This window comes from Mytilus galloprovincialis, chromosome 3, assembly GCF_965363235.1.
Source record: "Mytilus galloprovincialis chromosome 3, xbMytGall1.hap1.1, whole genome shotgun sequence".
NCBI lineage: Eukaryota > Metazoa > Mollusca > Bivalvia > Mytilida > Mytilidae > Mytilus > Mytilus galloprovincialis.
In genome coordinates, this window is record NC_134840.1 from 55,390,505 (window position 1) to 55,414,340 (window position 23,836).

General features: G+C 31.9%; 1 protein-coding gene across 4 annotated transcripts; it reads left to right on the forward strand.

The window, feature by feature from the left end:
• Positions 1-202: 202 nt before the first annotated feature.
• On the forward strand, positions 203-23,239 carry LOC143068354 (serine/arginine-rich splicing factor 4-like). 4 transcript variants are annotated; one of them, XM_076242345.1, is made up of 10 exons: positions 203-351; positions 9,644-9,778; positions 10,279-10,349; positions 10,895-11,014; positions 11,714-11,755; positions 12,831-12,866; positions 15,198-15,267; positions 16,868-16,941; positions 22,058-22,189; positions 22,663-23,239. In XM_076242345.1, the coding sequence occupies exons 2-10, from the start codon at positions 9,656-9,658 to the stop codon at positions 22,862-22,864; spliced, it is 870 nt and encodes a 289-aa protein (XP_076098460.1). In that variant the 5' UTR covers positions 203-351; positions 9,644-9,655; the 3' UTR covers positions 22,865-23,239. The 4 variants fall into 4 exon arrangements, with proteins under 4 accessions (XP_076098460.1, XP_076098462.1, XP_076098463.1 ...); XM_076242346.1 differs by lacking the exon at positions 203-351 and adding an exon at positions 361-379; XM_076242347.1 differs by lacking the exon at positions 12,831-12,866.
• Positions 23,240-23,836: the final 597 nt, after the last annotated feature.

A 23,836-nucleotide genomic window follows, 5' to 3' on the forward strand; every position in this document is an offset into this window, starting at 1 on the left:
AAAAAGTGGCGGCGATTTGTGATTAGACTATAGTATACAAAGAAGGATAACTCTTGGTCCACATAAGATATTGATAATTTGGAGTGGTGTAAATAACCTATAAAGACAATATTTATTAGAACTAACTCATTAAATGGTTTTGGCATGTAATTTAGTACAATTGAAATAATCAACTGAAAATAATTAATATGATATGTGAAAGATCACCACGTGACGAATACTTATGGCCGCGCATTTTTGTTGATATTCAAGTCTGTAAAACGCTTTATATAAACACCGGATCAACGTATTTTATAATTAAGCTCTTTTAGGATACTGATTTTGGTAAATGCTGTAAAGATCTGAAGAGACGTAAGCATTTCTAAGTTTAATAATTTGGGTAGCATGTTTACATTATTTGTTTCTAAGCATAAAATTATTGATATCCCTAAAAAACAATTGTAACTATTATTTTTGTTGGTGTTATACTAAGTTGGTGTGATCAAAGGACAAAGCAGAAAAATATGTAAAAAAAATATGCAGTTTCGCGTCGTCGACGGCGTCGGTCGGTTGCGACTTGTGTTTGCTTCCTCTTTTCTTGTGTAATGAATTTTGCATTGTCAAATAAAATGTTCACGCAGTTCAGTGAAAGTTGTTACGATGTCAATAATAAATAACACATAGCTGAGAGGGTGATAGAGCAGATTGTTACCCCGAGAAAACATTGTCAACCGCGGCAAAGCCAAGGTTGACTGCTTTTTCGAGGGGTACCAATCTGCTCTATCACCCTCTCAGCTATGTGTTATTTAATTTATTATACTGAATGTCCTATCATATAGTCTTTTACAGATTAATTTTATAAAAAATATATTTTCTATGACGTCACGTTCATAACAACGTTACGGGTATTATAAAAAAAACACAAGAGTGAAGCAATATGTTTTATTATTTTATTTTGAGTCAGATAATAAAATCTAGCTGAGCCAAAACGTAGAACTTAAGCACTGTATTTAATTACTTGATGTACTTTCAATTCATTGTCCATTAAACCATCGATTTGATTGGTCTAGACGAGAGGGTAACATTAAAAAAAAATGTCACCCTCTCAGCCATGTGATAGAGTAAATTATCACCCTCGTATCAGCCAATCAAAATATGGCATTTTTATGTGAAGTATAATAAATATATTTGTTCCATCTAACAGAAGTTCCAATGGAAACTTTGTTATAAACATTGTCATAATATCTTCCTGTTGGAACAAATATTCTATACCATTTATTCCGTTATACATGTAGGAACATATACTGTAATATTTATTCCTGTGGAAATAATATTCCAGAATGTTTTTTCCTTTTAGAAGGTACTCGGTAAAAGTGGTAACCCAAACCGGAATTTGCCGGAAATTTGCCGAACCGGAAATCTATTTTACATATGTATGTTAATAATTTAGAAACTTAACGTGCAGTTTTGATTATTTCGCTTTCTGGAAGTTTGAATTTTTAAATTTTCCAATAAAATATAAAAAATAGAAAAGCAGTGGCGGATCCAGAACTTTTTGTAAAAAGGGGGGGGGGCTCTGACTGACCTTAGAAGGGGCGCTCCAGTCACGCTTCATTGATATATAATCAACCAAATTTTCCCCACAAAAGGGGGGGCACCCCTCACCTGGATCCGCCTATGAAAAGAGGCGACTAGAGGGGTACCTGTAAACTACGAAAGGGAATAAAAGCGAAACGAATACTTCAGAACTATTTGGTTTTCCCAGCAGCCATCATTTAAGAGTAACAGTGAATACTGATGAACTTGCAGTAAGCCAAATAGTATGGTAGGATTGAGTATGTATGTATTTCTACTAAACTTTAAGCAATAAAATGGCTCAATACACATGTATTATCCATACTTGCCAACCTCTGACAATGGGAAATCATGTCATGACATGACATGACATGTCAAAAAGCGTGTGAAAACGCGCGACGTGGATGTGGACCTTTTAATGTGAATGTGGTAATGTTCATAATTTCACATATACATTTGTTAATATAAGAAACCATATATATTCTACTGTTAACTTTTATTGTAATTTGTAAAGCACCACCACATATTCCAAAACAACTAGCAGTTTCAAGTTTAGTTACATTTATTTAATAGCAGCACACAACATAATTGTACAATGTAACATAGTCAAGTTCTGATCAGAATTCAGTGTCAATTTCTTTATAATTGAAAATGCTCTCCAACAGTAGGAATTGATATTTGACTGAATTACATGTAGCTTCATCAAGATTTGAAAGAATGTCATAATGTCTTTTAATTTGGCAATGTAAAATGTCATCTATTATCTCTGTAATTGCTCCCATTGCTATTGCCTGGTCAAAACTGGGTAGTTCATCAAAAGATAGCTGGTACTATGAGAGCTGATCCAACAGTTCTATGATATTTTCATCCCCATGGCATGTAGAAATCTGTTGGCTAGATTTGAAACTCAACTGAAATTGAAAAAGAAAAATGTTTTATAAATTTGATTTCCATTAGATAAACATGTTTCATGCTTATTCAAATAGCTACATTGTATTTCTCCTCTTACATGTATTTTTTTTTTATCATTGCATCATAGAATGCACAAATTATGCCTTACTTGTCACTTGATCATTTAAACTTGAACTCCAAAATATAATTTATAAATTTTGAATGTTGCCGTTCACATCGTTTTGACTTAACAATCTGCACTTTAGACGACGGTACAGGCCCTGAAAGTGACCTCTTTCTGTGCACATTTCCCCTATAAAGTGAACTTGAAAGAAAGTCACAAAATCGTTTAAAACTAATCACAAACTACTTACCTTTTACTGTTTCAAGTGTTTGTCCATATAGAAAAATAAACAATATGGCAGCCAAACAATTCCTTCGAATTTTTCGGTCTTTATCGCCGAATAAGGAAAAAAACTCGAGAATAGCGATATCACTAACGACCAAAAAATGAAAAGAATGAAAAAGCGTGTAATTGCGTGTAAAGTGATGAAAAGCGTGTACACGCCATGTGACAAAATCCTCGCGTGTAAAACGGTTGAAAAAGCGTGTATTACACGCGAATATCATGTCACTTGACATGTATGGTATTATCTCAAATTTGATTTATTTTTATTTTGTATAACCTTTAATCAACTATTTCGATTCTTCATAAATTGATGGCCTTCTAATATAGTCGGCGACATTGGCGAACAGTAATGATTTCATAAACATGATAAATGTTGACGACGTTGGCGAACAGTAATGGGTTCGTAAATGTTGGCGACATTGGCGAACAGTAATGATTTCATAAATGTTGGCGAACAGTAATGGGTTCCTAAATGTTGGCAATGATGGCGATGTTGGCGAACATTTACACAATCCTGTACCAGAATGGGTTCACATGGTTTTGTAGAAGTTTGAAATATAAAGAGTTTCTATGTACAAAGTCAACGGGTAAACATTGTTAAATCGATTTCCACAATTTGAGGTAATTTATGATAAAATGACACCCAAAAAGGACAGAACTGGAATCAATCAACATCATATATAAACAAGAGTGCACACGCTGAAATGTCTGGCCTTCTTTACTAATCATTGATATTATGTAGAGTCCTAAATATAAAGCTTTATTACAACTGTCACATAAACTTAATATTAACCAAGAAAACTAAACATTGTTACATATTTATTTTTCGCTCATTTTTTTTTACATAAATAAGGCCGTTAGTTTTCTTGTTTGAATTGTTTTACATTGTCTTATCAGGGCCTTTTATAGCTGACTATGCAGTATGGGCTTTGCTCATTGTTGAAGGCTGTACGGTGACCTATAGTTGTTAATGTCTGTGTCATTTTGGTCTTTTGTGGATAGTTGCCTCATTGGCAATCATACCACATCTTCTTTTTTATATTGACCAATGAACCATATATAAATAAGGTCAAGGTCAGATGGACAATGCCAGGCAGACATGTACAGCTAACAATTCTTCCATACAACAAATATAGTTGACCTATTGCTTATAGATTAAGAAAAACAGACCAAAACACAAAAACTTAACACTGAGCAATGAACCGTGAACAGGAGGTCCTGGTCAAATGAAACGTGCACAACTGACAATTAGATCATAAAATATTTCCATACACTAAATAGAGTTGACCTATTGCATATAGAATTAGAAAAAAAGACCAAAACTCAAAAACTTAACTTTGACTATTGAACCATGAAAATGAGGTCAAGGTCAGATGACACCTGCCAGCTAGACATGTACACCTTACAATCATTCCATACACCAAATATAGTAGACCTATTGCATACAGTATAAGAAAAACAGATCAAAACACAAAAATTTAACTATAACCACTGAACCATGAAAATGAGGTCAAGGTAAGATGACACCTACCAGTTTGACAAGTACACCTTACAGTCCTTCCATACACCAAATATACAAGACCTATTTCTTATAGTATCTGAGTTGTGGACTTGACCACCAAAACTTAACCTTGTTCACTGATCCATGAATGAGGTCAAGACTAAGTGAAAACTGTTTGACGGGCATGAGGACCTTGCAAGGTACGCACATACCAAATATAGTTATCCTATTACTTATAATAAGAGAGAATTAAACATTACAAAACATTTTAACTTTTTTTTTCAAGTAGTCACTGAACCATGAAAATGAGGTCAATGACATTGGACATGTGACTTACGGAAACTTCGTAACATGAGGCATCTATATACAAAATATGAAGCATCCAGGTCTTCCACCTATTAAAGTATTAAAATTTTAAGAAGTGAGCTAACACCGCTGCCGCCACCGCCGGATCACTATCCCTATGTCAAGCTTTCTGCAACTAAAGTCGCAGGCTCGACAAAAAACGAATAAAACTTGCCAAAATTTATAGAAGTAAAAAAAAAAACTTTGATGCCGCATTTTTAGTGTAACGTTGTGTTGTTGGAACATCGTGCACAACGTTTATATAAAACGATGTTATGTAGATATTATTTTTTGTTTCATAGAATTTGAATGTACAATATTATATAACAATTATTTATTACTTTTAATTTAAAACTAATATTTTTTCTCTAACCTTTTTTTGTTATAATGGTACTTCCATCAGTCAGGGGTACTACTTGTACAAGTGTATTTTATTTACTTGAAGAAGTAAAAAAAAATATACACATATAAGTAAATTTGTAGGATACTTATACAAGTGAATTTTATTTACTTGTATAGGTAAAAAAAAAACATTGGCTTAGTTATGTCCTTTAGGCATTCAGAATTTTTTACTTGTATAAGTAAAAAAATCATCCTTTCTTCTTTTCTTGAATTCTTAAGATTTCTTTGCTGTAATAGAATTTTAAATTGTGTACCCTTTACAGATGTCTTTACTAATCATTTAAGTGTAATATTATGGACAATGAAAATCCCATTTGTCTGTTATCTTCATAACACTGCTCATTTACAAGCCCCAGAGGAGCAATTTTTGATTGCCTTGCTTTGCTCAATCAGTATCTTTGATTTAATGAAAAAATTGGAGCAAACCTGGGAAAAATCATTAAAGGCATGATTTTACATCTCAAAACTTAAGGATTTTTGTGGGATTGTAAGAAAAATTTACTTATACAAGTAAATTTTTTAGAAAATTAAGGGGAGATTATTCAAACATTATATATTTTATTTGTATGTGTATATTTTTTTTTACTTCAAGCAAATAAAATACACTTGTACAAGTAGTACCCCTGACTGTCCATTAATTCATAACTTTAAACAATGAATATTCAATAATTCGGCAGACAAAGGAATGAATATTTATTTATTTTCTGTGTTAGCAGTAGTCAATAATTGTCAATAGCCAAAGTGGCTAATAACTATTTTTTTGCTTAGCCACATTTTCATGTGATAAGCCACAACTTGTGTGTCACCGTTGAGGATCACGAAGTGATCCGAACCTGCTAGGGGGTTTGGGGGCATGCCCCCCTAAGAAAATTTTGGAAAATTAGATGTGAAATCCTGCATTTTGAGGTTACATTTTTGTAACTGGAAGTGTATATAAAATGTTGTTTTTTTTCTCCAGGTCAGATGAAAAATTCTCCTTTACTTCAATAAATCAAAGTGCTGGATATATTGCAACTGTAGTTATGTATAATTTAAAATTATATCCAAGCTATGTTCTTTATGTTCGGTAAATAATAACAGTAAATGTATCCATTTTTCGTTTTTTTGCTTCGTTCGGGTCAGGGACCTCTACAAGGTCAGGTTCGTCGGCCATGTTAAAAACATTAAAAAGTAAAAGAAAACTCGATATCGGAAACGGATTTTCCCGCCTGGAATCGTTAAGTGTGGAAGTTGGTTTTTTTCCGGATATGATTATAAAGACCCGTGTTTGTTTTTGTAAATTACTTTTGTTAACATCTTTTCAGCTAAATGTTTGTTCGAACGCTTCTGGCTTGAAATTTGACAAAGATTTTTTTCCGTTTATATAAATTTTCGTTCGCCAAAGTGGCGATCGCAACTGAATTTTTATTAGCCACACAATAAAATCATTCGCCCATGGCGAGTGTGGCAACCTTTACCACTAACACAGATTTTTCTTTTTTTATCTGTTTATCAAATTATTATTATTATTATTATTATTATTTTTTAAAAAATTTTTCATTATTATTATTGTTAAAAATGTTTATGAATTTAAAAGTTAAATTGTTTTTCCTCTTGTTATTTATACTGCCTTTTTCCTCAAAATAATCTTAAAAGTATTGAAATGGTTAAAATCTTTCCAGAGCCCAGGTTTATAACAAAGTCCATCCGGAATCCGGTACGGTTTTATTGCGTTCATTTACCTGTGCCTACAATTTCAAAAACGAGTTGTCTCCCTTTTTCGGGTTCGGTTTTCCAATTATTCCTTTAGAAATGAAATAAATGATTGTCTTATATATACAGTTTAAAAAAAACTTTGTTATATAGATATGAATGATGATATTCATCACACAAAATCAGAGTGTTCCTTCAAGAAATCAGATAAACAGATAAAATTAAAAACAATAGGTTCCCGTGTTCGGGTTACCACTTTTACCAAAGGTGGAAATATAGAAAACTTATTTTTCAATCTTTAGTAAGATAATAACAGAGGCATACTTATACATAACATAAAACTTTATATTTTACACCATATGCAATAATAAAATTGAGAATGGAAATGGGGAATGTGCCGAAGAGACAACAACCCGATTAGTAACAAAAATCTCGAATGAATGATAACAAAACACATTTAAAGATTTCCGGTTCGGCGAATTTCCGGCAAATTTCGGTTCGGGTTCGGGTTACCACTTTTACCGACCACCCTTTTGGAACTTATATTATGGAGGAACTTCTATTCCGTGACATTTTTATAGTCACTGTTTATAGGTAACGACTAACGGGTCGTTTCGTCCTTGGCCATTTTGCCCTCATTTGATTTATTAAGTTTTCTAAGGTTCATCATAACAAATGGACACGTTAAAAGAAAAAAAAAATGCCCATCAAAATCCAAAAAACGATTTAATCTTTCTGAGATGCAAAATGAATTTAACTTTGATATATCTAGTGGATCACAGAGGGGGGATAGACCTTTATCATGACTCCGGGATCGGGTGATTTCGGATTGACACTTTCTGGATCTGGGAATTCTTTCTTGAATCTCAGGATGTCAGGATTTAAATTTATTTGAATTCAGGATTTTCGTGTTTTTAAGCCTGGGATTTCAGGATCAGTCAGCACCTCTCCAACACCCTCCCCCTCATCACAGGCCTTAAAACTGTACACAGAGTAGTTTTTTGTCGAGCCTGCAACTTTTGTTGCAGAAAGCTCAACATAGTGATCCGGCGGCGGCATTAGCTAACTTCTTAAAAGCTTTATATTTTAGAAGGTGGAAGACCTGGATGCTTCGTACTTTGTATATAGATGCCTCATGTGACGAAGTTTCCGTCAGTCACATATCCAATGTCCTTGACCTCATTTTCATGGTTCAGTGACCACTTGAAAAAAAAGTTCAAATTTTTTGTAATGTTGAATTCTCTCTTATTATAAGTAATAGGATAACTATATTTGATATGTGCGTACCTTGCAAGGTCCTCATGTCTGTCAGACAGTTTTCACTTGACCTCGACCTCATTTCATGGATCAGTGAACAAGGTTAAGTTTTGGTGGTCAAGTCCATATCTCAGATACTATAAGCAATAGGGCTAGTATATTCGGTGTATGGAAGGACTGTAAGGTGTACATGTCCAACTGGCAGGTGTCATCTGACCTTGACCTCATTTTCATGGTTCAGTGGTTATAGTTAAATTTTTGTGTTTTGGTCTGTTGTTCTCATACTATATGCAATAGGTCTACTATATTTGTTGTATGGAATGATTGTAAGGTGTACATGTCTAGCGGGCAGATGTCATGTGACCTTGACCTCATTTTCATGGTTCAGTGGTCAAAGTTAAGTTTTTGAGGTTTGGTCTTTTTATCTAATACTATATGCCATAGGTCAACTATATTTGGTGTATGGAAATATTTAATGATCTTTATGTCAGTCGCGCAGGTTTTATTTGACCGTGACCTCATTTTCACGGTTCATTGCACAGTGTTAAGTTTTTGTGTTTTGGTCTATTTTTCTTAAACTATAAGTAATAGGTCAACTATATATTTGTTGTATAGAAGCATTGTTAGCTGTACATGTCTGCCTGGCATGGTTCATCTGACCTTGACCTCATTTTCAAGGTTCATTAGTCTTTGTTTAGTTATCTTGGTTAATGTTAAGTTTATGGTACAGTTGTTATAAAGCTTAGCTTTTTACTTAGGACTATCAACAGAATATCAATGATTAGTATAGAAGGCGAGACATTTCAGTGTGTACTCTTGTGTTATAATGAACCTTAGAGAGTCGTGTGTAGTGGTTAGTGCATTAGACTAGTACTAACACAAAGGTTCCTGGTTCGATTCCCGTTTGGGATGAAAATTTCAGGAACTCAATTTTCCACTCTCCCTTGACACCATCTGCGAGTATGGTCTTGAGGAAATGATGATAGTCCGTCGAAAGGGGACGATAAATGGCTGACCCGTGTTAAGAGAGAGTCATATCTCTTGCACGTTAAAGACACCCTTGTAGATTTCGAAAAAGAGTAGGCTAATGCCGCTACAAGGCAGCACTCGCACCCGCAAAGTGGAAAGAGATTAATATAAGTTGCAAAACTTGTTTCCCAATCCACTATAAATAAATATGTTTAAACTAAATGAAGATTTGTTAATATGATAAAAAAAACCAATACATGTGAATCCCCTCACAGGATTGCAATGATCCTGTTTTCAGTAGTCTGCTCATGTTGAAGTTAAAAAAACACGGTCAATTTCATGCTTCTAGTTACTTTAATATCTTGAAACTATTATAGATTGATCATGTAGATAGCCACTAATCTTTTGAATAAGTCAACAAAGCTAAAACCATTCATCAACTCCTAATTGGAGATTTTGCTGTTAAATGGTTGGTTTTGAAAAAAACATTTTACCTTTATTCCTTTTATCTTGTTTTATCTTTAAATCAACAAGACATGCAAGATGTGCCATTTTAAGTATAAAAATATTGCAACAAGGAATGAATAATTTGAAACATACATTTGTATCTTGTTCATTTTCAGAATAAATTCAAAATGGGAACCAGAGTATATCTTGGGAGACTGTCACATCATGCAAGAGAAAAAGATGTTGAAAGATTTTTTAAAGGCTATGGAAAAATAAGAGATGTCATGTTGAAAAATGGTTATGGTTTTGTTGTAAGTTGTAATTAACAGTATAATATCTACATAAATAATTTGTAAATGTGAATAGTGCAGGGATACAGGTGATCTCCTCTGTCAGTCTATCTGGTAAAAGACGTCATAAAGGCGCACATAATTGACAAGTTTTTTTCCGGTGAAGATCAAACTCGAAAGAGGTCTATTAGTTTTAGCAGAGATATGTCTTCTTTTTGAGTTTTGTCTAATACAATCATTACTTGAAATCTCAAGAATTTAGAAATGTTGCATACACCTTCTTTAAGTTTATAATCTTTGATAAATTAAGGAAAAATATTTCTTTAGAAGCATGCCAGTAATCATTAATTATATGTTGCACATAAGCAGATAAAAGTTGTTGGCCTTAGTCCAGACATTTAAATTTTTTTGACGAAATTTCTCAGTTTATAGGCTGGTTAGGCAATTTTAGGGTTACATATGGAATTCCATGGCTAATGATTTTTATAAATGATAAATATGATGCCATATATTATTTCCAGGAATTTGAAGACTACAGGGATGCAGATGATGCTATTTATGAATTAAATGGGAAAGATTTGTGTGGAGAAAGGTATAAAGATGCTCAATTTATGAATTGCTAAAAATTTTAACAGATTTTTATGCCCCCTCTGTATTGTCTGGTATTTAGTATTACCATTGTCCGTCTGTATGTCCATCTGTACATACCAAGTTTGGTTTGTGTTCTTTAACTTTAGTTTGCCTCAACCAAATATTATGAAACTTAAACACAATGTTTATAACCACAAAAAAACAGATCAAATTTGAATTTTGGTAGCATCAGTTTAACCGTTCTAGAGTTATGCCCGTTTTCAAAAATTATTGAACCCACAACAATAAGTGAATCGAAGTATGGGGTATCCATCTGTGACACACAATTTGTATTGCAAAGAGCACATTAGCAAGGCAACAGCTCTTTTATTGCTATTCTTTATCTTAAATGTGCAGTGAGGTTAAGAAAATGTTCTTGGCATCTCATGAAAGAGAGAACAATAACAATTCATTTAAAGGGATTACAGGAATTTTGGGAATTTAAGGCGACCTGCATGGATTACAAAGTAAGGGCCAAATATATTTTCGATTTGAAATTGTTTTCAGATGTACCGTTGAGCATGCTCGTGGAGCTCCCAGAGGTGATGATAGACGTGATGGAGGTCGAGATAGAGGAGGTTATAGGGACTATCCTCCACAGCGTAGTCGACGAGGAGGAAGAGACAAGTAAGACCATCAGTGCTGCATGACAATCAGAAATCTTGTATTTTATGGTGGGACTAACTTCATCAACCAATGCTTTGTTTTTATCTCCTTACCTAAAGAAGTTAATCCACACAAAATTTCATTGTAATACTAGTTCAGGGCAGTGGATCAACATTTAAGCCAAAGGAAAAAAATGGGGTTAAAGTATATCATTTAGACAGTACCTTTTTCTACCACCTGAACAGTGTCCTACAGATGCATGAAATAACTGCCAAATTTGATCCATCTTATTAAACAAACTTGTTGAGGTCACATTTTATGTACATGTAAGATATACATAAGTTGACCACAATTCTTCCTGACAAAGCATAGTGTTGATGATGATCAAAATTATATTTTATATTGTTGAGTAAAACCCATTTGAATTAAATAGAATACTATAGATTTCTTAACATGACCCGAGATTTCATAAATTTCACTTTTTCTTGATGACTCGCTAACATACTCAGTAACAGTAACTAAGTCATAAGCAGGAAAAAATGTGCAGAAACGATTAGAACTTGACTGATATTCCATGTCTTTTAAAAAAAAAAAGCTAATAGAATGTAGTATTAAACTACCAATTTTCAAAGATATATAACAAGCGTAAAATTTTGCTTTTGATCTCAAGTATTGGTGAATCGTGTGGTTTATCTGACAATGACTTCTTTTGAATTATAGTAATAGAAGGGGTGGCTTTGGACAGAACAACAGTGCTGACAGGTACAGTATTATATATTTTACATAGAAAATTATTGGCCTTAAGTGGAGATTTCTTATTGTTAGTCCTATTTGTTTTGATTTTTTGTATTTCTGTTGTTAAAAAATTTGGGACCTCTCAGCACTGTTGGTTTATGATTTATATATATCCGTCAGGGTTGATCAGTTAATCCGTGGAAGTACCGATGAATGGATATCTCCTTAGAAGCATGATGTGAAAACAAATATATTGAACATTGTGTGCATTTATAGAACTCTCCTCAATTGAGGATACAGAATGATATTAAGATGTTGAAGATGCAAATTGAGGTTTAATATGTTCCCATGTTGGTGTATAAAAAATGATGATTCCCTATTTGAAGTAGCAACATGACGATAAAGATGTTCCTATGTTGATGTTGTAAATGAAGTTAAGATGTTCCCTAGTTGACATAGCAAACGATGTTAAGATGTTCCTTTGTTGACGTAGCAAATGATGTGTAGATGTTCCCTTGTTGACATAGCAAACGATGTTAAGATGTTCCTTTGTTGACGTAGCAAATGAAGTGTAGATGTTCCCTTGTTGATGTAGCAAATGATGTGTAGATGTTCCCAAGTTGATGAATAAATGAAGTTAAGATGTTCCCATGTTGATGTAGCTAAATGATGCTTCAGATGTTCAAGATGTCAGTTTCTTGGTAAAAACTTAATGAATGTAGCTTTTCAGATCAGCTTTATACTATGAACATAAAAATTTAAACCCCAATCTAAAAGCTTCTGAAGAATTTTCTAGAAATGAAAAGTATATATGAAATTTAGTTTTATATTACAAATTTCTTTAAAATTTCTTTACATGAATTGAGTGTTCACACTTTTTTTTACCTTTATTATTAAAATGATTACTGAGATAATGAATTTCATGAATTTACAATAAAAGACTTAAATATATATTAGTGAAAGTATGATTTTCAACATAAATAAATCTCTTCAGGAAACCAATAACTCAAACATTATAAAATTAGTTTTAAACAACAAATTTTTAAGATCAGTTTAAGATTTCATTAAATCTGACAATGACTTTTTTGAATTATAATTATAGAAGGGGCTTTAGACAGAACAACAATAGTGCTGAAAGGTACAGTATTATATGTTATTTAGAAATGAAAAGCCTTAATTTTCAAATTCCTTAACAATAATTTTATTTGGCTTGATTTCTTGTTAATTTTGCTGTTTGATATGTTGGTACCTTTCAGCACTGTCAACTTTTGATTTATATATCTATCCATTGGTCAGGGTTGATCAGTTTATCCACGGAAGTACTGATAAATGGATATCTACTCATTGAAGCATGATGTTATTAAATTAATGCAACTCCTCAATTGAGGAAACAGAATGATGATTCCGTAGTTAAATTATCAACATGGGCATTAAGATGTTCTTTCGTTGATGTTGTTTATGACGATTAAGATGTTCCTTTGTTGATGGTGCAATAAAGGATTAAGATGATCCTTGTTGTTGCAAATGAGGATTAAAATATTCTTCATTTGATGTTTCAAATGACAATTAAGATGTGCCTTTGTTGATGTTGCAAATGACGATTAAGATGATTCATTGCTGATGATGCAAAAGACGATTCAGATATCTTGTCGGTGTTGTGTGTGAATGAAGTTAAGATGTTTCCATGTTGGTGTAGCTAAATGATGTGTCAGATGTCCAAGATAAAAAAGAATCTGTCAGTTTTTTGGTAAAAATATAAATAAGATAGTATAACATGCAATAATCCTGGATATAGACAACTTTATAGTATAAACATGAAAACGAAAATCCCATTGTTGAGGTATCCAAACGATTTCTAAATAATAAAGAATATTAACATTTTGAGAACTAATAATAAAATAATGTTGGACTTGAAATGATTTTCCATCAAATCTGCCTATTAAAGGGGCACTAGCTGTCATATTCACTATTTGATTTATAACATAATAAATGATATATCTGAATTATAAAAAGTCTTAAATAACCAGTTTACAATGCATAAACTAGATAATATATATCAGATTTTTGTGTGTATTTTGAACTAGACTCTATCTATTAAATGAACTATTTGAAAACTACTGATTGTCACATAACACAATATAAACATAAATATGAATAGATATGACCACGTGCAAATGGATTTTTCTATGTCTGTTTCATTTCATGTTATAGATTAAAAAATAAGTTAATTTTTAATTTACCTGGAATAAGAATGATTTTTTTTTGTGTGGATCAAATCAGTCAATCAAATGATGTACCTTTGTTTTACTTTTATTGTTGACATATTTTTTTTATTAATAACCGAACACACTTAAATCATGTGTAATCCATCTCTAGCTAAGGGTTTAAATTGAGGTTCATATGGATACTTGCTTAATAAGGTCTAGTTATTCATGAAAAGGTCTAGTTATTCAAGAATAATTCATCTTCTATGTTTCTTACCTTATTTTGAAAAAAAAAATGAACCAAACTGGCTGCTAAAAGCAAATTATTATTTCGCTCTCATTAATGATTGAAAATAAAAATCATGATTTAATTTTTTTTGTGTCTCGTAGCTAGTGTCCCTTTAATAATTATTGTATTTGATGAAAAAATTAAATCTGAATTTAAAAAAAAAGATACTTGAATAAATTGGTTGTTCCAATTTCAACTATAAAGATATGTTTAAGTAATTGACAAAATTTAAAGAGAAACTTGCCAGAATTAACATTTGTAGTTTTTTTTCTCCACATAGCCAATACACCTTTAGATGTAAAAAAAATTACAATCATTATAATTATAACATGTTTAAACATTAAATAAGCAAATTCAATTTAATTTTCTGTTAAAAAATAACTCTTACGAAAATATGTGTTAAATGAAATTTGAAAAACCCTTTAAGAACAGACATTTTTGAACAATGAATTTACCAATAATTTTTCAGATTCTGAAATGGTAATTTTTTAAAGCCTAAATTCTGACTTCATTTTGTTATATAATGTTGAAGGATATTTGAATCTATTTAGATTTAATGAAAACCAATTTAGTAATTTGTAGGCAAATTACTTGGGGATGTTCAAATTTGAATTGCATGAGGGAATGAAGGCACTGAACTTATTTTACAAAATTTTGAAGAAAACGCAACCCTTTGAATTTGATTGCCTTTCATCCCCACAAAAAAATTCAAATCTTGAACACCCTTTCATCTATTAATGCTACTTGATTATTAAAATAGGGACAAAAATATACACACAGATATAGAAATAAGTTAATATTAAAATATATTGTGATTCAAAAGAAGCGATAGTACTTCAAAGTAGGCTATATAAAGCATGAAAGATTTAACAACAAAAAAATATGGTGAGCGGAACATTAATGTCATGAACAATGTAAAACTGCATGCCAAAGTTAAGATTTTGAGCAAAGACCTATTGAAATTATTCTGTTACAGGTATGGACCGCCCACAAGAACCGAGAACAGGTTAATTGTAGAAAATCTTTCTTCAAGAGTAAGCTGGCAGGTATGTATACTATCTGTGCTTGTTTTTTTTTTTTTTCTCAATAGATTTCAATTTCTAAATATAATTTGAAGATACTAGACCTTTGTTATTGATCGAAATTTTTTTTTCCTATTTATATATATATGAACCAAGATGGAAACTAATAAATCATTTAATGTTCAACACAAAATTGAACATTTTTTCACTTGCTGTATATTCCTTTTAAAATCACCACAAAAAAAGAATACAAAAGCAAATCAAACTTTTATAAGGGGATAGTATTTTATCAGTCTTGTGAACATCATTTCATAAAAATAGTTCCCTGCTTTTCTTTCATTTAATTGAAACAAATGCAGAAATTATTTATTAATGTGGAAATATAACCTATATTTGGCACATTTTACAGGAATATACAGATTGTGACAGTTTACATATTAATGTTTCATATCTAAATAGTATTGTCTTCTCTCATAAGCACCCTCAAAGATGAGGTGGCAGGAGCATGATGAAGGATGAAGGGTCTAATCACAGCTTCCTCCCTTAAAGTGCCACAAGAAATGGCTACTTCAATGTGTTTCACTCTTGTTCTTGCTTATGATGTGTTGACTGTGAGACGAGGGGGTCTAGCTAGCTTGATGTTTATCCTTCAGAAGACAAAGAGGGTCATACGCTGATGGGAAAGTCATGTTTTACATGACTAGCATGGTCAATCTTTGGAAAACACAAAAAATGATGAATGTCAGTCAGCTAAAGCTATCCATACATCCAGATTGCATAGATCTTGCTATCTTCCCATGTTCAGAAAAAGAGCAGAATACTGCTGCAATGTATTGATGAAATAAATAGAAGTACACTAGAAGTCCTGATGCTCTCTCTAGCAAGGGTTCATTAAGCTCTCAGGCGATGTCAGTTTCTATTCAGTAGAGGTAATTCTGTTTTAAAATTATATACACATCTTTTTAATGTATGAATAGTATAATGAAGTAGTAGAAGTTAGAAAATTTGGATTTTCAAAGCAAGTGTTAAGAATATCAGTTATGATTTAAAATATTGAAACATTAAAAATAATTGGAACATGGAAATACATGTAGATGTGCAAAACATGAAAAAGAAATGTGAGGATTAAAAGGCTTTTTAGTGTACTGTTGTTTATCAATGTCCTTGATTTGTTTTTGGATGTTCATATCCTTTTATATATAAATAATGTTTATGACTAAAAACAAATATGTTCTAAGTCATTGATATTTATATTTAACTAAAAGCTTTGTCATTTGGAATCTTAAATGGATGGTGTAGTAGGTCAAATTCCCCCAAAAAGATCATTTTTATGTAAATTTTAATTTTAATGATTACTCTTGTGATTCTGAACTTCTTTCAAATCAGCCTTGCTAAAATTAACTTTCCATGAAAGCTTTGAATTCAAAACGCCAACAATATTCAAGTAGTTGTTCCCATTCCCCATGAGTTTAGCAAGTTTCTCTTTACAGAAAATCATAAATAATTTTAAAAACAAGGTATAAATAAAGGTAGGTTGGTAGGTATAATGCAAAATCATGAGGAAATTGAAAAGATATTTTTTTTAAAGTACATATCTAACTTTGTTATACTATTTACTTAAAAGGATTTGAAAGACTACATGAGACAGGCAGGAGAAGTCACATACGCTGATGCACACAAGCAGCACAAAAATGAAGGGTAAGTCATTACAATTTTTGGAAAGATTGGGATTCTTCCAATTCTCTCAAAAGGCACCAGCCTCCAAAACATAAAGAAAACATATTTGCTACTAAATTAGTAACTGAATTTATTCACACTTAGGCCAAAATAAAAAGATTATATGTTTGCCCAAACGCGACCGACCCAAAATAAACCCGCCGACTCAAATTCTTTTTATCACGTTTTTTGTTTTGTTTTTAAGATTGATTTTTTTTCGGATTTTTTTCGTGTCCGCTCCATCATTGTATAAAACTTAATGTTTGTCATCTTTGCGTTTGAAAGTAATCGTGAATAATATTAAAAGAAAGCGTTTAATAGACGCTGTAGTTGTCAGTACTACCAAACCCTTACCTATATGCTCAATGTTAATTTCATCGTGTAATCGAATATCTGATAAGAATATTCAGGTAGATTTGTTCAAAACCATGTGCAATCGAATATTTTCAATGTTTTTCTGACAGGAAATGGATCCGGAGGTGTGAATTTACAATCTTGCAAGAAGATTTTGTTTTAACTGAATAAAAAGGAATTATTTCTTGATAAATTGTTGTCTTTAATTATAATCTTCCTTCATCATGTGAATTAGATGCCCTTTTATTCAAATAGTTCAAATTTACAAGTCTCAGTTGACTAGATCAGTACGTTGCTGTTTGGGAGAATTTGATAAAACTATAATTGCTCATAGAATCAAATATATAATCTTAACTGAATATGAGTCCTTCTGTCAGAATAATTTATTGCAATATAAATATAAATCCCTTTTGACAAGAGAAATCTGACTTTTGTCAGAAATGTTTATTTCACATGTGCAAAAGTAAGCACATGTTATGGACGCCATATTGGATTTTTATACAAATTTGTGAGGAAGCCTCTAGAACCATGACCTGAAAATAAATAGTCTTCAGAAAACGTTAACTTTATGCAATTATATTTTATCAATAATGACTATTTTCAAAAAATTAAACTTGATTATTTAAAGAAATAATTAAAATTATGACAAATACGTTTTTAGGGTGGAGATTCTACAAAACACGCTTTGATCTATTTACAGCCAAATTAGTTTAAACTGTGTGATAATTTGTTTTCAAAACAAATAAACACACAAACTATGGATGGTAGATAATAATTCATATAACTATTTTAGGACATTTGATATATTTTAATAGATATAGGATTTCAAGACTGCAAACAAATTTAATCATTACGGGTACATAATCAGCTGATATTTTTTTTACACTTACATCGTGTTTGATGTAACTGTTGAAAATCACTTCATAAATCCACCAGCTCTTTCACACATTTAGCAATTGTCAGGGTTATAAACATCTCAGGAAACAAATCATGTAGTAGACTAATTATTTATAGAGGTTTTAAATACCTGGCTTTTGGTTGTCTCTACAAAGGTTTGACGGAAAAAAAAAGACCGTTTTAAGATCTTTTAATATTTTCATGCAAATTCTGATAAAAAAAAAAAAGAATTTGTCTACCTACCTACCCACACCCAGTCATCATGGGACGGGTTTGGGCAAACTGAAATATTTTTAATTGTGGCCTTACATAAAGTTTCTAATTGCTTTCATGTCTGTAAACGAAGACCTTTGGGAGGGTTAATCTACTTTTGAGTTTGTATCAATTAGTATATATCACTCTTATCAGAGAAGGTACTGCAAGTAAATTGATTAATTTTTTTATGCCTACAATAGTAGAGGGGCATGATGTTTTCTGGTCTGTCCGTTCATCCATTTGTCCCGCTTAAGGTTAAAGTTTTTGGTCAAGGTAGTTTTTGATAAGCTGATGAAGTCCAATCAACTTGGAACTTAGTACACTTGTTGCTTATGATATGATCTTTCTAATTTTAAAGCCAAATTATACTTTTGACCCCAATTTCACGGAACATGGAAAATGATAGTGTGAGTGGGCAGGGGCATCCGTGTACTTTGGACACATTCTTGTTTCTTTAAGAGTTGTTTTCCTAATGCATGTAGGTTTGGTTGGGTTGCTTGCTTTCTTAATATAAATGTGACCTCAAGCATTTGAATCTAGATTGACATCTGCAGTCATTAGATAGACATGGCTTTGGTTAGTGTAATGGTATTAGATGTTTGGCAAAATTTTATACAAACAAAACAAGCAGCCTATGCAAACCTTTATAATAATAATAATAATAAATTCTTTATTTAAAGAGGGTCAACACAGTTAGTTACAATAACTAATTTTCCCTGAAGCCCTCATATACAATACAGTTTGTACAAGTAAAAAAAATAATAATAAGAGAAAAAAAGCAAACATACAACATATAAACACAATCATATAGACATAATAGTTCAATGTACATGTACCATGATTAAAATATATAAAACAGTTACAGATTGCATGTAATAAATAGATATAATATACAAATCATTAAAATTATACATTCTAAAAAAGAGTAATAGTTGCAATCATTTCAGACTGAACATTTCAGCCTTTTAACATGCATTAGAAAAATAACTATAATTTTTAGGCAGTTAAGCTGCCTTATGCGAGCACCCTGGATTTGTGTGCTACCCAATAAATGCTGAAATATGTGCCATTGTTATCATCTTGCTGGCTACTGTATTATTTATAACTTATTGGACAGTTTTTTCATACTTTTCATTCTGGATTACAAAAAGTATGACCAGAAAAACCTTAAATGATCGTCGATTTTCCCAAAAGTTTTAAAGTTGCACATAGGAAGTAGAGCACATTAGAAATCCTTATGTAGTTTATTATCCCCTGAGCTTTTGGCTAAGATGTCAAAGAACAAATGTATGAAATATTTAATCGCCGAAAATCTCTGAAGACAAGTAGTTAAGATTTCCCTAATTGCAAAAGTCGTAGGAATATTGTTTGTCGTCAATACGTAGTCAACTACGTATGTATGATACGTCAGTAGTCTATTATATAAGTTCAACTGATCACGTTGTTGGCGGCAATTTTGAATTAGAAAACGAAAATTTCGTATCTTTTCAATTTGGACGCAAGGTTTCAAATTAGCGATGGTCCGAGGTCTGCGACCTTCCAATTTTGCAGTCAGACTTTCTACTTGGTTACTAGCTACGACCTTCATGCCGGACGTACCTTGAAAGAAAATAAAAAAATAACTTTGCAAACATTTTTATCAAAGTTTCCTAATAAAGATCAATAAACGATCTCAAACTTTTTTTTATCTTTACCATTCATGAGAGCGATGTTCAATTTGTTCAACCGCTAGCTTTATACAGAAAATCTCTGATTAATAATGTGTAAATCCGAGTAAAATCGTATCTCACTCTCTGTCAAAAACAACATTGAAAATAAAATGGCTGCCGCGAGATTACAATATCGGATCCGATTCCGGAAGCGGATAAGGGTAATCGCGGGTTTTGGCTATTTTAAACTAGAAAATCCAGACAGGTGACAAAATACATCTATGCATGATGAATAAATATAAACACTAGAATTGAAAACCAAAAGATATATGCTGAGACTACTATAACAAAGTAGTGTCAGACATATATATAAAAGAAAGAAAAAGCAGAAAATATTTTGTACATCAATTTTAATGTCAAAATCAAATACAATGTGACAGTGGTAACAGTTTATCTAACAGTTTTTTTTTTTATCAGTGATAAATGTTGGTTATGCATGTTAAATGTTTTTTAAGTTAAACATATTACTGCAATTTCAAGGGGTATTTTTTTCTTCTCAGTTTTGATAGGTCAGTTAAAATAGCTGGAAGTTTCTTATATAAAAAAAAAGATGTGGTATGATTGCCAATGAGACAACTATCCATAACAGACCAAAATGAAATATAGGGGAAGTCCCTGTGGTCACCCTACCCCTCATGTTTAAGAACTTTGAAACAGTTGGGATCAACAACTCTAAATTAAATGAAATATAGGGGGAGTCCCTACAGTCACCTGATTGAGAAATTGGAAACAGTCTAGAAACCCACCTTTAAATTAAACCATATATATTCATGTATGAGAACTAATCAAATGAAATATAGGGAGAGTCCTTAGGGTGACCCTACCCACTCCTGTTTGATAACTTAGAAACAGATGAGATCCCCACTCTTCAACCATATATATTCAAGTATTGGACAATATAACAAATCAAATTAAATAAAGGGGAAGTCACTGGGGTCCCCCACCCCCTCCTGTTTGAAAACTTGATAACGTTCGAGATCCCCACCAATAAACTATATATATTCATGTATGGGACAATATAAAAAATCAAATGAAAATTAGGGGTAGTCCCTAGGGTCACCCCACACCCTCTTGTGTGTGTTTTGAGAAGTTGTAAAAGATTGAGATACATACCAACGCCTAAACCATATTCATTCCTGCTTGTAATTTCAAAAAAGATTGAATGACATACAAGGTCAATCTCATAGGTGACACATATGCATATCACTTTGCTAGACCCTAACACCTGTCATTTTATTACAAACTTTAAGACATCATGGACTTGGGGTGAAGGTGGGAGTCATTTACATTTATCAGTCAGACCTCATCATTGATCCCTGTAGTAGTAAACATTTGTCTGATTTGTGTCTCATAACTTTTGTACTGTACAACACAAACTCAGTTTTTGTTTCCAGGGAAGCAAGTCCATTCATACTTTTACAAGCTTTTACTAAAGTCAACTAATACGAAAAATTATGATCAAGTAGAAGAACTGCAATCATTGCAAATTTGTACCACTGCTGACTCATTAAAGACTCATGACCATTTGTGGTCATGTGCGTTGCTATTGAAAACCTTGATAAAATATGAATTATTTGCCTTAATGTTTAATTCATTAAATGAACATAAATGTACAATTATATATGAATGTTTGTTCTTTTTAATCTTTAAAAAAAAAGTTGAAGCAACATTACCACAGTTTTCATAATTATGTTTGCTTTGTTTTTTGGTTAACTGCCTACAGTGCTTACAGCGCTTTGATTTAAATATTGAGGATTTTAAACGTAAATACGGGTTAAAAAACTTTTACAGGAATACATATACAAGAATTGTTCATGTCATCTGACATGGCATTTGAAAAGTGTTCTAAGGAATTGTTTTATGGATATGCAATTCTTTTGCAGAGTTGTTGAATTTTCCTCATACTCAGATATGAAGGCAGCTTTGGATAAATTGGACAATACAGAAATCAATGGTAGAAAAATCAAGTTGATAGAAGACAGACCAAAAAGTAGTAGTAGAAGCAGTAGGAGGAGGTTTGTACAACTTAAATTGAAAAATTATCAAAATTATATTTATTGGTATATAATTGGATTTGTCAAATTTTTAATAAGACACAAATAATTAAAGCTTTATGAATAAAATAAGGTGGTGTTGGTTTTTTTTTTAGATTGTCACATTTCATTCACACCATGTCAGTCTCCTGACTAGCTTTTACTTGCACATCTGTTATATTCATAGCAGTTTGGTTTTGGAAGATGATATAGTCCGTTGTACTGACCATCTTTTACATGAGATAAAGTTAAGTACTCATTGCTGTAAAATTCTATATGAATAAGAATTATGTATTCGAAAAGTGAAAATGATGACCATCTTTCGGGTCTGAAATTACTGAAGACATCATACCCAACGTGTACTGATTCACATGTTACTCATTTTAACTTTGAAGTATTACAAATTAAAAATTGACTGTGAGTAAAGAATTGACCATAGATTTAATTTATTTAAGGTCTCCAAGTAGAAGTAGAAGCCGATCCAGGTCAAGGGGAAGAAGATCAAGAAGTGCAAGTAGAAGTCGCAGCAGGAGTAAAAGTTCAAGAAGCAGAAGTCGTAGTAGAAGTAGAAGTAAATCAAGGAGTCCAAGCGTAGACCGTAAAGAAGCTTCAAAGTCGAGATCAAAATCACCAGAAGAGAATGGAGATAAAGATTGAAATTACAGAACTGTTTGATCATCTATTGATATTTTCATCATCTATTCATCAATTGCTATTTAACTATATGAACAAATGTGAATTATTTAGAACATATTAAAGGTTTAGTAGTCAATAGCATAATATAGCATTTGCTGGAATAATGTTATCTTTTAGACAATTTCTGCAGCATGATATATCACAAACCATTTTTTTTTACTTTTTATGTTGAATTTCTTTCAGGCAATGACGATGTAAGGGAAATATCATTGTAAATATCTTATATCTTTTTTCAATACTGTATTGATCATGTGTGAATAAATGTCATTCAAAATGTTCATTAAACTGAAGAAAATTAAAAAAAAAAATGTTAACTATAAAGAGTCACCCCACCTATTTCTTGTATCATTACTTTGGAAGAAAAAACCCTGAATGATGTTGGAGTAAAAAATGAAAACAACACATTACAAATTTCATGCATTCAAACTGGACTTTGCCAATTAATCAGTGGAAAGCTGCCATTAATTAGTTTGTTCATGCATTTGTCAAGCACAATTAGTTTCTGCTTTCTTACTTTAAAAACCCTTGTTTGAGTAAAAAAAGTAGCTTTTCATGATTATTCGTTTGCCACTTCTTGAAGGTTAGTCTCATACAAAGAAGAAAACTACTTTGAAAGTCATGGTCCAGAACATATTCAACTATATCATTTTTTGTATATGTCCAAAAAATTGTTTTTTCTCTCCAATTTAAAACCCCTTGGAGATTTAGAATGAATAAATAGGGCATTAATAAATTTCTACTATGGGTATAAATGAAAATTAGAAAATGTGGTATGATTGCCAATGAGACTATTCTCCACTAGAGACTAAATGACATAGAAATTAACAACTGTATGTCATAGTACTGCTATTCAACAATGAGTAAAACTCATACTGCATAGAAAACTATAAAGACCATGTTGCGACAAATGTAAAATAAGAAAATTAATCGCCT